Raw genomic sequence first — 17,471 nt, forward strand, 5'->3', positions numbered from 1 at the left:
GGGAATCTGCAAGTGCGAAAAACATTTGCTGCAACCGGGATTTTAACCCGGGACTTTCTGCTGTCTATGCAGACGCCTTAAAACTTGGCAATTGAAGTTTCGTTGCGAATTCAAACCCGATTAAAGCCACTTATTTTTGCACTCTCTGCACGTTCGTACTTGAATAACACTAGTTCTCATTGCACGGCGAATAACAGAGATCAATATGATACGCCCCCTCCTTGAGCATTTAACGACAAGACGGGATCTTCTAAAAGATACCCAGGACCCAGGACCTTCTGCTGTCAATGCAGACGCCTTAACCAACTTTGAAATTGAGACTTGGTTGGTAGTTCAAATCCGATTAAAGCAAATTATTCTATATATTTACATATAATCTGTGTGTGTATGTGTGTGTGTGTTTGTGTGTGCTTTAATCGTACACCTACTAATTAAGCTAATTTTTAACCAACGACATTTTATCTTAAAAAATCCTACTAGCTGTTTGCACTCCACCTTGCGTCAATGGCATATGTCTTGCGCCTGATTTCTGCTCCTGTTTCGAAGAATACACTGAGGATGACTGCCGTGACCGTAAGCATTACAGTTTATAATAAGCTTATGCTGATTTTTACCTGCAATTCAGAGATACAGATGATTTTTTTTCTTTTTATCATTAATTTCTTCCAAATGGAATCTGGAAAAATATATAGTCTTCTACTGTGATAGAAGGTAATTACAGTATGTATGTCTATGACTTAGACAAATGGAGACTGTTAGAACCATGATAGAACCCCATCAATATCTCGTGTCCAGTTCAATGACTGAACATTGTACTGTCGAGTGCATGGTACGCTTCGCTATCGTTCCCCATCACCCAATAGTACTTACCAAGCATTTAAAGAAATAATTATATACAGTTATATAAAATTGTATTTCATTTACTTTAGTTGATGAATGTTTCAATGATAATGGTGGATGTCAACAGTTGTGTGAGAATTATCCTGGAGGGTTTAGATGTGAATGCTTCGATGGTTATTCATTATCACAACTTACAAATTGTGTTCGTAAGTATCAGATAAAGTCCAGAAAAACAACCGTTTTAATTCTTGAATCCTGAATTGCTAAGATTGTTCAGGTCCAGGGACTTTGTTTGACGGTAGTGCACCGCCAGACATACGGAACTTCTAGTTGTAGTAAAGTTGTTCCCAGAGATTTTTTAACTTGATCTCTCTTTGATGTTCTTGATATGGTTTAAGCCTTTTATGCTGTTTTATGAGTTTGATATTAATCACGTGTCTGTAAAGCTTTTGAATATTTTCGTACGTTATATCGTCATTGCGGACTTATAAAATCCGCATACGCCTTAAAACTAAAAGAAAATGCATACGTTTAGAGTCCGTACTGAGACAAAAAATCCGCAATGAAAATATAACATAACAATACGTTTGTAAATTTAAACCTCAATTCAGCTTGTGGCTGCCATGGATTGTGTTAATTGTAATTTTTAATGTTGTTCATTAAACACAATATCAAGATAATTCCATCTTTTCATTTTTATTAGACATTTATTTAAAAAACATTGAAACTTACAGTTGGAAATGTCCTGAAAAGTATACTGAATATTTAATGGGAGCAGCTTAGCTCAGTCGCCTAACCTGGTGGTAGCCACTGTGTGTGCGCTGAACCGTGGAGATCTTTAGAGTCCCCGGTACAATTCCCATCACTGCATCTCCTTGTGTTTCAGCTGGAGGGCTGCAACACAAGTTACAATAGCGCACCGTCTTTCGGATGAGACGTTTATGCCGTTGGTCCCGTGTGCATTAATGGTCCATGTGCACGTTAAAGAACCGCAATACACTCTTCGGAAAGAGTAGGGCATTGTCTCCCGGTGTACTGTACATTCACCACCAGAAGGGCCTCACTGGAAATAAGTCTTCTTCTAGACTTTCGTGGGCTATCCTTGGTGTTTACACCGAATAAATCCAGTTCAATCCAATTCAATAATCGAAATTGTTGAAAATATATCAGAACTGTTCAAATGTGTAGCTCGTATTTATTCTACAGCTGTCTGTGAACCACATTGTCAAAACAATGGACAATGCGTTGGACCAAATACGTGTGACTGCCCGGACACCTACTCTGGGAAAAGCTGCGAAGAAGGTAAACTGATGCAGGTTGTTGAAATTGAATGTTGATTTGTAATTGTCTAACTTTTAATAACTTTGTATTTTTTTCTTATAATCCTGATATAACTGATGATTAATGGTTGAATTTAACGTTATTTATTTTGTTTGTTTTGACTTTGAGTCTTTGAGTTTAATTAGAATTTTTATATTTAGGCTTATAAAGTGCAATTGTTAATTGAGATTTTAATACTTTTTTAATAATTATTTTTTGTTGATTTTATTATAATGTGGATTTTGCTATTTTCTAATTGATTTCTTTTATTTGAATTTTTATAATAATTATCTCTTTATAGCTGTTTTTAATATTGGTGTTTCATGTTTAGAAATTTGGACTTGAAGGGGCACATCCGGAACTGTCATCTTCTTTAAATATGGTTCAAAAATTGAACCATATATTTAACATCACAATTTAATATTTTTTAAGATATTGATGAATGCACTGAGAACAACGATAATTGTGACCAAATATGTGAGAACTTACCGGGAAGTTTTACATGCTCCTGCCAAGACGGATTCCTGGGAACAAGTAACTGCAGCGGTACGTTAAATTTCAAAATTTTTCTTTATTAATTAACCTACATTTTAAACCGAGTTGAACATTGTGATGGATTTTTTTATTTACTGGTAGATATCAATGAATGTGATTTTGCCAACTGTGATACATGCCTTAACACAATCGGAAGTTTCGTTTGCACCTGCAATTCGGGATACGAGGTTGTAAATTCCTACCACTGTGAAGGTACTTTATAAACTACTGAGTTTAGTAATGTTCTTTTGATATCTAGGATACCATATATTCTAAATGAACTTAATAGCGTTTTTGCATTTTCTTTCTAATTTGACTATGTCTTGAAAAGCAGTGTAAAAGTAAGAATATATCCGTATTTTGAGCAAATTAGATTCCCATGATCTAGGCCCAACCCCGGTCCGGGGCCGCCAAAGATTCTGATCCGGCCCGTGTAACGTTGCTCAAAATAAATCATTTTCCAGCCGATTTTCAGTACTTACAGAAACAGTTTTTTCTGTTAATAGAAACACGACCACCTATGTTGGCATTGTCAACAAGAGTCTGGTTTTTGTTTCTGAGTGTAGCTCACTGTATGTGTGACGTACTGTAATGTTGACAGGGAGACTGATGGGGATTTTTAAGTAGGGGGACGCTGATATGATGACCATTGTAATTTTGTTTGAAACACTGCTTTGAAAACGTATTTTGCAGTCTAAAATTGCCATTTCCAAGAATCTAGAGGTGTATATTTTAAAAATTTGCTCACCTCAGCCACAACCAATTATGGGGCTGAGGTACATGTGGGACTATTTGGGGATTGGACAGTGTTTTTTAACTACTTAAGTACACGAGTGGATTATTTTTTTGGAAAATTTTTATTAGTTGGGTAGGAGAAGCTAAGGGGCAAGTTTTTTTCTCCCATCCTTTTCCCATGCTACTGCTACTGCTACTTTTACAAGGCCTATCATTTTTGATGCTGAAAATCCAAGGGTAATAATAGTACGTGATGCTTACATTTAAAACGGAATTATAAGTATGGTACACAATATTGCTGGTCTCAATAGATTAGAACTGGTCACCAGCCTAAGAAGGTTGAATACCTGGGATCTAGGCCTATCTCTGTGATATATAAAAATAAGTGTGTTGTGTGCTTAGATGCACATTTTTAGTACGATTTTCTATAATTGGTTTCATATACTGTAGATGTAAATGAATGTCTTACTGAATCGTCCGGATGCGCCCAAGAGTGCACCAATACCGCTGGTAGCTACTTGTGCAGCTGTTCGCGTGGCTGGACTCTGAATTATGACCAAAGGACATGCTCAGGTATTACTCTTATTACTGTATAATTCTTACGAACATAATTAAAGCCAAGAATGAATATGAATACGAATTAATATGATATTCCGAACATGTTGGTTCTAAAACCCTAATACTGTAATCAAGATGTAACGTGACATTTACACTATTTCCCCATCTTCAGTATTTTAAAACAAGACGAGATCACCAAAAAGGAATCATCATACTATTATCTGCTAATTTTGTTTTCTGTCATTATCTATCAGCAAACCCCTGTGTAGACATTGGGGTCCCTTTCAATAGCACAAGGAACTGCACCGGTTTCACTACTGGAGAGTCCTGCACATTTACGTGTGGACGGTATCATCATTTGACTGGATCTTCGAAGCGCACTTGCCTCCCATCTGGTGAATGGAGTGGAACATCTACACGGTGTGAAGGTAAGCATTACTATTTTTTGCATAATCCCTTAAATTGGTTTGTAGTCAAATGGGCCGGTTGTGCAATTTATCAATTTTTTTAAAACAATTGTAATACAATCAAGTCTTTTTCCAAATTGTATTATGTATTGCGAACCTTCTGAAATTAAAATGTAATTTAAATATGTCCGATCTGTTTTACATTTAATTTTATATACCGTACTATTTTAATGTTTAATTTTTATTCTTCTAAAGGCGTGTGCGATTTAATGAATCTGATTTTGAATGTTTTTATAAGATTGTTTTTGATTATTTTTTTACAATTACTATTTTAGTATTTTGAAATATTTTAAAAACGTAATAAACATATTGATTGCAAACACACTCTATTCATTATCATTTTGTTTTAGAAATCCTTTGTCCTGAATTGGATTCACCAGTGAATGGATACATTCTTTATCCCTGTGATAATTCCATTTCGAACGTTTGTGGATTTGGCTGTGATAATGGTTACAAATTGACAAGTGAACTCCGATTAGTTTGCATGGAATCAGGGAATTGGAATGCCAGTGCCCCTCAGTGCAGGGGTAATGTGCTGCATATGTGTTTTCTTTAAAAATGATGATAATATTTTATTAACAATTATGAAATAAAAATGAAATAATAATAATACATTAATAAAATAGATAATATAAATTAAATCAATTAAATTTTATATATATATATATATATATATATGCCTATATATAATTTAAAATGATGATAATATTTTATTAACAATTTTTATTGAAATAATAATAATACATTAATAAAATAGATAATATAAAGCTATCTTTTTGATATTGACTTAGAAATCCAAGCGTGTGTACCCTCACCGTGTGTAAATGGTATATGCCATGCTTCTCCGTCGGAGCTCAGTGGTTTTTACTGCGATTGTTCAGGAACTGGTTACACAGGTACCAGGTGCTCGGAGGGTTTCATCAAGACACCTACGTGGCCAAGGATTATTTTAAATAATACATACAATAACCTTAGGTTTTTTGCACAACCAAAAACAAAACTTGAACTGAAGATTTTAACTGATGCGACTCGTCTGTCAATTGAGCCTTCCCGCCTTATATTCACGAATTCTTCGACGATGAATACGGTTTCCGTACGTGGCATTTCTCAAGGTTTCACAACTATATATTATGTCTTGTCGGGAGAAGACGCTGAATCATTCACAACACCAGAATATGAAGAGGTTTATATTTATAAACAATACACCCAGAAGAATGGACACTTTTCACCAGGTTATCAAATACCAGGTGGTTGTTTTGAAGTTAAAGATCAGTCAATATGCGGAGAAAAGGGTCTACAAGCTAAACTGGTATCTACAGAGAAATGGAGCTACCGGGACACACAGTTGAAAACAACTGGAGTAGTATCGCTGAATACATCTACCCTTCAAATACCGATTTATTTCGAAGGTTATTCATATAATTATTATGTTATTCCAGAACCATGTGATATCTGCAAGAGCATGGGTCTAACTGATGACGATATACAATGGTTTGTGGATAAACATTCGATGTATCGCACTTATATAAATCAACTTGAACATATTTTACCAGACTGGATTACATTCATATCTATCGAAATTGATCCAGAGCAGTCGAAATCAGCATTTTCCGGTTCAGTCCTAAGCGGTGATAAGACAAAAGAAAACAAGTGGTGTGCGAAGGCTCCTGTTATGTCTGAAGGTCAGTACTTCGTGTATTTGCTACAAAAGGCAGAGATACTCATCGGAGGAAGGATCCTTGGTTTGCCCCTAACTCTGTCGAAAGGGAAGTACTGTTTGGCTATAGGTGTTTGCGATGATACGCTTGGAAGTGTTATTATCACATTTCCACACGGTTCCAGAGATATCTTGAACTACATCCAGGGGGTAGGCCATACACCCAACTTAAGCATCAACGTTACTGGATTAGCCTTCTCAACTACGAATACATTAAACTCCCACGTTGGGCAAGGAGCTACTGGGAATCAACTTAATCTATGGTCTAATCTCCAATATTCGTACATCATTAACCAATCAGTGAACGCAGAAATTGAGGGAGAAGGTGATATCAACGTATGGTTGGAGAACACATCAGTGGTAAGTGCTGCTGGTGCTTAAGATTTAATGTACAATGATTTAATATTTTTAATCAGACTGACGCAACTCTTTAAAAAACTGTATCAACATTTATATGTATAAATATGTATTTACTTATAGTTATTCAGCGAGTTATTCATACAACCATGGTTACTACAGCAGTTAGGCGTGGCGAAATTGAAACTTTATTGGAAGGTATATGGAGAAGATATTTTGCTTGAATTTACGTCGACACCAACAAATGCTCCCATAGCTACAGCAAAATTTGGTGCAGGTAACATATCATTTTATTCCTTATCGTTGTTTCATATTCAGATTCAGACACTCAGACTTGTTTTAGTGAGCTATGATTTCAGAGTTAAAAGTTTAGAAATGTTGGTTACATAAAATGTTGCATAATGTAATTCAATATTCACTGTAACAACTATATATTAAATTACATTTTAAAACACTGTAACACCTCTCCAGAATTGATTTATTTATTTAGTTTAATTGTAGTTCTTTATATATAATTTTCCCAATTAATAACAACATTTTGACTATAAAGAAAACGATATGCATGTAACAAGAAGGCGGTTTAGTGCAGTGTTCGAATTGCACTCGGCAGCCAAAGCTTTGAATGTTGACGGGTTGTGAAGTGATTTTACACTCGCGCGTTGGGCTGGTAAAGTTAACGATCAAAACCTGAAGTTCTTGGCATTTGGGCCAGACAGTGTAAGGCTGTGGGAATTCGCCACTTCTCCTGTACACCATGTAAAGTAGTTCGTACGATGTTTTAACCTTAGGTACCAGCATTTAATTGGCTTATAAACTAAACAGAATGTCTAACTGTGGTACTTTTAATCAGATTCGATGCCAACATCAGGTGTAGACAAATTGGGGGAAAGGCAAAAAACATGATTGCTGCAGTATTAATGTTTACATGTACATCTTCTTTCTAGACTTTTCTGGAGGCTCCTGTTGCTGTGATGTTGAAAGGAATGGTATACTTATTGAATCAACAATGCAACTTGGTGTATTTGACTCCACCCCATTCTGGAGGCTACTTCAACCAGAGGCTGCAAATTCTCCAATCCAAGTACTGCTACAATACGATTTAACACCTCAACTTATAATTCCCTACGATGTCTTGAGTGTGACGTCAGTTGTTGATAAGTTTGAGAACACATCTGCACAATTAGCCGAGCTTGCTGAAGAACTGACATCGGTAGGCCTAATAAACGACATGGCTATCACAATCAGTTTTAGAGCAAAGCTGTTTCAAAATTTGGTATTTGCTTATCATAGTGCCACAATGGAAGATGATGTAACAGTAATCGCAGGTGTGTTGTCAAATATAACAGCTAATTGCAAATTTACTTTGAATGATTTATGGGCTGTGAAAGATGAACTCAGTTATAGAGAGCAGAACCATCAGTTTTGGTTTCCATCCTACTTGAAAGAGAATATCGATGATGCTATAGCGTCATTAGAGTTCAACAGAAATGCCTTATTCATTCAGATACAATCAACGTTCGTCAATGAAACTATCAGTGGTACTGGTTTCCTCATCACATGCAAAGTGTGTTTTTCGGAAAGTTTATGCATGCCTGCATTGGAAATAAATGTTTTTGATTCCGTATCGAAGAGAAATTGTGGCGACACTGCTTATTCCTTTCCTATTGATAATTATAGAGACCCAATCTGGATTACAGGAGAGTATACAAATAGACTAACACTGAACAGTTTTATTACAATCCCTGATAATTCCCAATTTGTCGTTGCAATGAGCTCTACTGAAGAACGTTTTTTGGGGAAAGTAGGTGTGAGTGTGAATCTGCTCGGCATTAACGAAGTTACAGCTATGTGTATAGAAAAAGAGGGTATTTACTTTGGCTTGTCGGGTAGACTTTGGGGGTTCTACGATTGTAAAATAAATATCACTTCAGATTTTACCTCATGGGATTCAATGATACTAAACGCGGAAGGAGATGTAGATGTAGAGAAAGAAAATTCATTAGGAGCTATTTTAAAACATAAAACCATTACTACAGCAGAAAGAAGTCTGCACATGGCGGAGCAAAGAATAGCACAGGGAATTGCGTCTGTAGAAATGGCACAAAACAAGCTACATAATGCTACGAAAGAGAAACAAAAGATTGAAGCCACAATGATTCAGTCTCAATTAAAGTATGAAATGTGTGTACGTGATTTAGAGGCAGCAAATGATGAGGTAGAGCAGGCACAAGCTTCATTTGAAGACGTAGGTGATGACATACTTGAACTACAAGACCAATTGGATTCAGTATGTGCGATTGTACCGTGTCCTGGTATATGTATTCCAACGACAGAAGTCATACAAACAACCGAGGACGTTTATTCTTTTGTTCCCTACACGTGTTGCAGTAATAGAATTGAAGACACTGTTGTTTATGAAAGAACCAGCTGTTGTTACAGTTGTGAGGATTGCACTCCAGTCAAAAAAAAAGGAATCAAAGTTTTTAGAGTTATCCGTGGTTCTTTAGCGATAGCTAGGGGACGAGTGATAAAAGGGTCTTATTTAGTTGCAACTTCAGTAAGCAGTAAAACACGTATGGCATGTATGAAGTCTGAATGTTGTTACGAATGTTATAATCCAGTAATTATTGAAGTTACATTCAGAACTTGTAGTACGTGCACTAAAAAGACGATGATCGGTCAAATAACAAAGCCAACGGTAGTGGAAAACACGTGTGGCTACCAGATACCTGATTCCAATTGTATAAGAAGCAACGAGTATTGTCGAGAAGTAAGGAACAAATTATACAAACAGTCAGAAGCATCGGCACCTGGCTTGGCGTCTCCAATAGCAGAGCTTGAAAATGCTAGAGTGAATGCAGCAATAAAAGAGTCGAGTTTGAATGAAGCTCGGATCGAACTTGAAGATGCGAATAGTCAGTTGGAAGCAGTGAATGAAAGGGTGTATGTGCTGCAAGAAAATCTAAATAATTCAAAGACTGGCCTTGAAGAAGTAAAACAAGATGTACAATCTGACCTTCATATTAAGCAATTTGAGGTTAATGGATCATTAAGTACCAGTTTTGTTATTAACAAAATCGGATTTAATATCGATTTGACGGTACCGGATATAAAGACAATTCCCATGGATGTCAGTTACACTTTGTTACATGTTCCCAGCATTATTCGGATTTTTATTGATTTTAACAATTTCAACTACACTATCGATAGTGCCGCGGTGTTTTTAGCTAACGAAATATTCCGTGACATTAGTAATCCATTAAGGAAGAAACGAGAGGTTTACCTTGGTGATTCAGGTTATTTTCGTCATCTTCAAAAACGAGGCACTTTGCCCATTATCAGTCAACCACCGATCGATATTGTTAATTATGATTTTATCAACAAGACAGACAAGGTTAATGTAACTGATAATGTACATCGTGACCAGAAAGCTGTTTATACTGAAGAACTATGCCACATGTTTACTGAATTTGTGCAGTACATCGAATATTCCTTCCATACGTTGTTGAATATTGCAAACTCGTCATTTCACGGACACTTTCAACATTCTGAAACTGTCCTTGATGAATATGCATACAACTTGTCTAAGTCGCCTCCAATAATTAGTGCCAACGAAAGTGCTGCGATCATTTTTTTTAACTTAACAAGAGAAGAGCTAGAGGAAACAGATGGTATACCATCTGACGAGTTTGAATCCAATGCATTGTCGAGAGTCATTAAGGCGGAAAAAAGAAAGATTGACAGTACGAGGTCTTTGTTTGAAACTGACGATATTTTTCCAAGATGGGAGGCCACAATGAACAGATACATTACCAATGACAGTCTAATGTTTGAATGTAACATATTTACCGATTGTTTAATCACAGATATAGAACATCTAGATAATATGCTGGAGGGTCTACAGGGTTACACTGAATTTTGTACTATGAGAACATTCATTCAATCACTCTTAAACAAAGGGGAACTGAGTGTGGAGGAAGCTGAATATAGTGCATTGTTTGTTCTCAATCATACAGACTTGCTGACTGAGTTTAATGACATATGTCTGGAAAGTCCTGTCATTACAAAGCACCCAGTGTCAGAACTTAGTACTGTAGTAGGAAATGATATAGAGATAACGTGTCATGCAACTGGAGATCCTACACCAACGCTCAGTTGGAGATTTAATGGCCGAATTTTAGACAATAAAAATTCAAACACTCTGCACATTCAAGAAGTTTCAAAGTCTGATTCCGGAGTTTACGTGTGCCATGCCAGTAATGAAGTCACGTCTGTGCAGTCACTAGAATGTAAACTCACTGTAGAATATCCACCAGTTATAACTCGACATCCAGAAAGCAGTGACATTGATCACGGGAATCCTGAGGGTGTGTTCTTCGTATGTAATGCTTCTTCTCTTCCTTTGGCTGACTTCAGATGGTTCTTCCAAGAAACATTAACATCAAATTCGACGCTGATTGAAGGTAAGAATGATACAGGCCTTGAGATACTGAGTCCAGGTTTCAACCAGAGCGGCTGGTACACTTGCGAAGCATCAAACAAACATGGAAGGGTGATGTCTAAACCAGCAAGACTTACGACATTGAACATAACAATGCCAGATATTTCCAGTCCTATGGAACTAACATTGTTAGAAATAGAAAATTCAACGTATCCTAATCGATCTGTCAGAAGTGTAATTGAAGAGGTGATAGGAACCGACGAAGAAGTATTCAACGTGCTTTATAACCCCAAAGAACATCCAGGGCAAACATCATTCTTTATAAAGCTACCTTTTACCCTTCAAAAATTCAATGTAAATTCTTTCGATATTCTCAATGCAAGTAGAGAGGAAGCGGCATACCAAATGGCCGAGAACATAGAAAGCCTGCAAGCCAAAGCCCTGGCACTTGAACATTTGTTTAAACCCGGAGCAGTCTTTGAGCAGGATGGTGAAGCGATGGAGGTGGTCAGCTTTACCTTTTATTTTGAAGGACCAACCTGCCCTCCTTCACAGTATGCAGATGAGAATGGATACATTTGTGGTAAGTTAGCCTAAACTTCTAACAAATATACTTCATAGCAAATGCCTACAAATTAATTAATTATAGCTAATACAGTTTGTTGATTGTGTTGACTATTAGTTTATATTCAAATCTGCGTCCTGAAGAAGTCATGATGGTGTAACGAATAAAAATAATATAATTGTAATGTATTTATTCTGTATGCTGTAAAAATCCGATAAACACTTTTTAGACATACAGGCCGATTTAATTTCGTGTCTGTTTAATTTTAATCATGTATCCTATCATTTAGATAGCCAAATAAATTGTGATAACTATTGCAATTATCGAATTTTAATGTAGTTGAATGCCCGCCGGGATCGGTTAGAGGTAATGACCTTCTGCCAGCAGTGTGTGAGATGTGTCCAAAAGGAACTTACCAACCAGACGCTGGTCAGCTAAACTGCCTCGTATGTAAAGACGGTCAGAGTAAAACAGATTTCGGTTCAAGAGACTGCCACCAACAATACAGTGAGTTTTTTTTTTAATTTAGGATCAGTCTTTATGTAGATAATCATAAAAAATAACTTTATTTTTTAACTAAGGAACAACACTTTGCCACACATCCAGAAGACAATGGTCCAGGAAGTGAACCGACAGAGGAAAGGAAAAACATAAAAAAATTATAGTTTATTGAAATTAAATTGAATGTTTACAAAAAAAAAAAAACCTATTTTAAGATTTTAAGATTCCATATCCTCAACTTTAAGAATAGAACATGGAAAGGTAACCTAAACAAGTATAGTATTGGCTTTCAAGATAGAAATTAAATTGAATGTTTACAAAAAAAATTAATTGTACCTCTTCGTTTATAGCTGAAGAGCCTGCTGTGTCTACGACAATCCATCAACCTACTGTGACTACGACAGTCCATCAACCTACTGTGACTACGACAGTCCATCGACCTGCTGTGACAACGACAGTCCATCAACCTGATATCATAACGACAGTCCATCAACATGCTGTGACTACGACTATACACCATGTCCCCAAAAAACCAACGGTAAATTTTCTTTTTATTCTGTAGTCCTATACGTACCTATAGCGGTAGAAGGTACGTAAATTAATGTCTGTAATATAATACTAAATGTATTTTGTAATTTTTATCTAATATATGTTAACCCATTGTTTAAGTACCTGGATCATTTCGATGTAACATGTTGTATTCATATTGATCCTTGATTACTTGTAACTTTCTGTATGGCTTTAAGTAAATTTTTGAATGAAGGCAAGACATTACATTAGAGTAGGAGGAAAATTGTGTCATAAATAAGGCGATAGAACGCACGGGGTTGGAATAATTGTCTACATTATATACATTATTTAGCGAATATTACTTTCCGTCAAAATGCCTTTGAGTATAATATCTTATCCCATGTGAGGATCAATTTTGAAGCTTGAAGATGTAACATCATTATGTTTTGTTTTCCTTTCAGGTCGACAGCGTTGTTGGCCCACCGACAGTGGTTATTGCTGCTGTTGTATCTCTCGCATTCATTTTTATTTTCGTGGTTACCATCATATTCATTGGTAATAAGTCAATGCGTAATTCAATTATTGGCGAAAAGATAAATACTAAAACTACAAAACTAATAATTAGTAGTAATTTAGTGGTAGCGGTGGTATTTTAGGGATTCGCCTATACTACTATTACTACTACTACTACTACTACTACTACTATTACTTCTACTACTACTACTCCTACTACTACTACTACTACTACTACTACTACTGCTACTACTACTACTGCTACTACTACTACTACTACTGCTACTGCTGCTGCTATATACTGCTACTATTAATATTACAATTACTGCTGCTGATAATAAATAATAAGATAACTACAATAGTACAATAATGATAACTAGTATAATGATAATAATAATAATAATAATAATATAAATAATAATAATATAAATAATAACTACTATAATAGTAATATAAGTAACCATGACTTTTCATCTTTTATTTTTGCAGTCATTCATTTTAAGAAGACAGCCAAGAACAAAGTAAAATTGGTATCTGATAAAATTCTGGAGCCTATGAAACGAGAAGAAAATGTATACGGACTAGACGGTGTTTTCGCGACAGATTCCCTATAGTAGTTATACAATAACAATGTCGCATTATTTGTACCTTCGATACTCATTTTTTTTTTCTATACAATCATAGAAATATTGTATATTCGAGTACTACTAATTAGACATCAGAAAGTGTATGTGTTTTCTATAGAATCATAGAAACATTGTACCGTATACTCGAGGTGAAAGTATATTTTAGCTAAAATGTCTTGGAGGAACAGATCATTACTAATACTACAGAATTTTTTAATTTAATAATAATAATAATAATAATAATAATAATAATAATAATAATAATAATAATAATAAAAATAATAGTGTATTTTCATATAGCACACATATCCATCTAATGTACTCAGGGCGCTTGATATGTGGACTAGTAATTTAGTGTTGTTGCCCCTGATATATAATAGTTATATGCTTCTGTTTGCATTTAGTACACATGTCTTTAAATTATCTGAACATACTATAGTGAAATGCTAAATAAGTGTTAGAATAGTTTCTTTTACCGAGTCACATTACGATGATCGCCAAATCACCTTGGTTTATAAAAGATTACAGTAACTATTTTTTAGGTTTCCAAAATTGTTTCTATTCTATTCTCTCATTATTTTAATATTACACAGAAAAAACAACTTCAAATAATATTTAATAATATATTATAGGATAAAGGCCTATAATTTTGTAGCACTAAGGTAGTAAAACATTCTAGTGAATTAATACCAAGCATTAATAATATTCTATTAGGTATGTTTTGCTATGAAATATCAGGAACACGTAAGATGATAAAATACACAGATTGAGGTAAAAACTACACATGGATTGGGGCGAGTGCTTGTATAAATAAAATCGCATCGTTAGTCATAAACGTGCTGTAAACTGACTCCGTATTACTGCATTATTAAATAGACTGATATTGCTTTTATTAGTAGATTCCATCAATACTTTTGTGAGTCTCCATTATTTTAGAAGGAAGTTCTAGTTCTATCATCGTCCAGCATAAGAACACTTTACTTTTCAATAGTGTTTAAAATATATATCACTAATTGTCACAGTTAAACAACAAAATACACAAATTATCAAATATCAGACAATTTTTTTTATTTCTGCGTACAATTTAGGGGTTTCAAAGGCTTATTTAATCGATTTTAGAGTCTACTAATATGTAAAAAAAATACATAATATTTTTTTCTCCCCGACGAATTGTGCTTTTTCTCCCCGAGAAACACTCTTCACAACATTGGACTTTTTTTCTCTCTGTATTGAAAGTATACAAACTGTTCTCTCTGAATTGAGAGAGCAGTTCAGCTCAGTGGTCTGAATCTGATGGTAGCCACTGTTTGTGAGATCTCTAGGTTCCCGCTTCAATTCCCATCGCTGCCTCTCCTTGTGTTTTAGCTGGACGGCTAAAATACAAGTTACAATAGCGCACCGTCTTTCGGCCGTTGGTCCGGTGTGCATTTATGGCCCATGTGCACGATAAAGAACGATACCGGTACACTCTTTGGAAAAGAGTAGGGCATTGTCTCCCGGTGTACTGTGCAATCACCACCAGAAGGACCCCACTGGAAATAAGTTTTCTCCTAGACTGTCGTGGGTTTTCCTGGAGTTTACACCGAATAAATCCATTACTACTATTACTGCACCCCCTCATCATTATTTATTGGAAAAGAAAGAGTACTTGGCAAACCTGAAAATGCTATTAACATCCCCCTCAGAGTTTTTTTTTAATCCATTCACCCAAGTGTTGACCAATCAGCTTACAAATTTAATTATAATTATTGTGCTATTTTAAGGTATTTATAGTGATAATTTTTTTAGTTCCTCAAACTACTAAGTATATAAAATCAACATAATATATCGGGGAGCTTTTCCCCCTCCCCAACGTCGGGCCTCCATCTTGTAAGTCCTTGCGCCACCCCTGGAAGATTTGGAAACAGGACCTTCACTCGAGGCCTGTTTAGATGACCTACCAGAAGCAATTATTAGCTCATGCACAAGATTAAAACTAGACTTTTTAAAAAGTGACGTTCTCGTAACAAAAAACATTTTATTATCTTTATTTTTTTTCATTCTTATTTGCTTATTTGTGACAAATGAATGATCATATAGATTCCAAACCTGTTTGTATAAGTAGCCTTGTACTATAATAGTCAAAAATACCAAAATATTAAAAATATTTTTTCCCAAAAAAATCAATTTTTACGCGAAAAATTCATTTATTTACACCAAAAATTTAAAAAAAAAATTTAAAAAAAAAAAATCTTTTTTTTTTGGCTACAGAGATTTTTCAAAACCGTATGCCCATACTAATATCTGAACCAAATTTGGCACTTTTGTCATCCGTGTAATGATCCTGACGCTAAGGCACTTCACTAATATAATAATCATTAAAGAAAGATAAATACAGTGTTGGAATAAAGGACATAATAATACATCTTGTAGCATAGCTCTCAACGAATATAGTCCTGTATATAAGTGAATAAAGAAATCGTGTAATAAAATGCTTCTGGCAGGACTCGAACCTGCGACTTCTCGCTGCCAAGGCGAGCGTCATAACCATTAGACAACGGAGACTTCATGGTTGAACAGATTCAAATACCACCAGATACACTCAATTACACAATAATTACGGCTAGAAACAATTAGTTGCATATAGTATAAATCAAGATAGCCGTTAACACTGTTAAATTATATAATAATCATCAAAGAAAGGTAAATACAGTGTTGGAATAAAGGACATAATAATACATCTTGTAGCATAGCTCTCAACGAATGTAGTCCTGTAGTGGAGTGTATCTGGTGGTATTTGAATCTGTTCCAACCATGAAGCCTTCGTGGACAGACAGAGCGCCCCCCCCCCCCACTCCCACACCGACAAACAGACAGACCAACAGACAGACAGACACACCGACAGAACGACAGATAGATATATAGATAGATAGATAGTACTATTTAGATGGGTGGAAATAACATTCTTATATAGTAAAATTCATCGCATCGTCGTTATAGTCAAAATGGAACACCAACAATTTTCTCATGATCTTTTATCAGGGTTTTTTGGCAACCATAGATATGTACGTAATTAATATGTGTAATGTGCCATAGAAAATAAAACTAATAGAAAAGTGTGTTTGATGTATTTACTTTATCATGCTTTACCTATTTCAAAGCCGTGAATCCACACAACCCTCAGCCTATTAATGACTGGGGGCTGAGGTGCGGAAATTTGGGGAATTAATACCTCTGGATGGCCGGAAATAACACTCTTATATAGTAAAATTCATTATCATCACATCACTATTATATTCAAATGGAACACAAAAGAAATTTTATGATCTTTTATCAGCGGTGTTTGGTACTCATAGAGATCTAAACCATTTCTGTGATGTACCATAGAAAAATAAAACATAATTGTCTGTGATGTATCAATGTACCTACATCATGTGCCGAAAATCAATCTGATCTTGATACGCTTTCTCTCATACTTCTCAAATTATAATAAAGGCAAGCGCGCTCGAGTCGTGTATGCCTATTATCATAGTAATTCAGATGATTGTGGGCAAAAGGTACCGGTATCTTGATATTGATAAGATGTATTCTGGCTGTGTACAGCGCTCTTTCGTTAAAACCTAGGTCATTGATGCAGTTCATTTTAACAATGTTCATGCATCTTCTTGACTTATGAAATTGCATTGCAGTCGAAAAGTGAGGGGTCCAACACCCCCACCTTCTCCCTTTAAAATATGTGGGTGACGTGTCCCGTTCCCCTCCCCCATGATCTTCGCCCATGAACACATGGGTCCTGAACAGGTAGGTC

The 17,471-nt window shown here is 35.5% G+C and overlaps 1 protein-coding gene and 1 non-coding gene across 2 annotated transcripts in view; one reads left to right on the forward strand and one right to left on the reverse strand.

The window, feature by feature from the left end:
- LOC117125331 overlaps positions 1-14,593 on the forward strand; it is a 29,180-nt gene extending 14,587 nt beyond the window's left edge. Inside the window, exons 7-21 of the mRNA XM_033271800.1 lie at positions 481-573; positions 930-1,046; positions 2,047-2,142; positions 2,593-2,706; positions 2,797-2,907; positions 3,880-4,002; positions 4,242-4,415; positions 4,805-4,981; positions 5,246-6,531; positions 6,652-6,805; positions 7,473-11,552; positions 11,874-12,041; positions 12,386-12,573; positions 13,007-13,100; positions 13,548-14,593. Coding sequence (XP_033127691.1) covers positions 481-573; positions 930-1,046; positions 2,047-2,142; positions 2,593-2,706; positions 2,797-2,907; positions 3,880-4,002; positions 4,242-4,415; positions 4,805-4,981; positions 5,246-6,531; positions 6,652-6,805; positions 7,473-11,552; positions 11,874-12,041; positions 12,386-12,573; positions 13,007-13,100; positions 13,548-13,672 — 7,100 coding nt within the window. The 3' untranslated portion in view covers positions 13,673-14,593. The remainder of the gene's footprint in view (positions 1-480; positions 574-929; positions 1,047-2,046; positions 2,143-2,592; positions 2,707-2,796; positions 2,908-3,879; positions 4,003-4,241; positions 4,416-4,804; positions 4,982-5,245; positions 6,532-6,651; positions 6,806-7,472; positions 11,553-11,873; positions 12,042-12,385; positions 12,574-13,006; positions 13,101-13,547) is intronic.
- A 1,562-nt stretch (positions 14,594-16,155) lies between these two features.
- On the reverse strand, positions 16,156-16,228 carry Trnap-ugg. The gene has a single exon. It is a non-coding gene; the product is annotated as a tRNA-Pro (tRNA).
- Between the last annotated feature and the right edge of the window lie 1,243 nt (positions 16,229-17,471).

Source organism: Anneissia japonica, unplaced genomic scaffold (genome assembly GCF_011630105.1).
Source record: "Anneissia japonica isolate Jap-2015-1 unplaced genomic scaffold, ASM1163010v1 scaffold315_len769609_cov171, whole genome shotgun sequence".
NCBI classification, from domain to species: Eukaryota; Metazoa; Echinodermata; class Crinoidea; order Comatulida; family Comatulidae; genus Anneissia; species Anneissia japonica.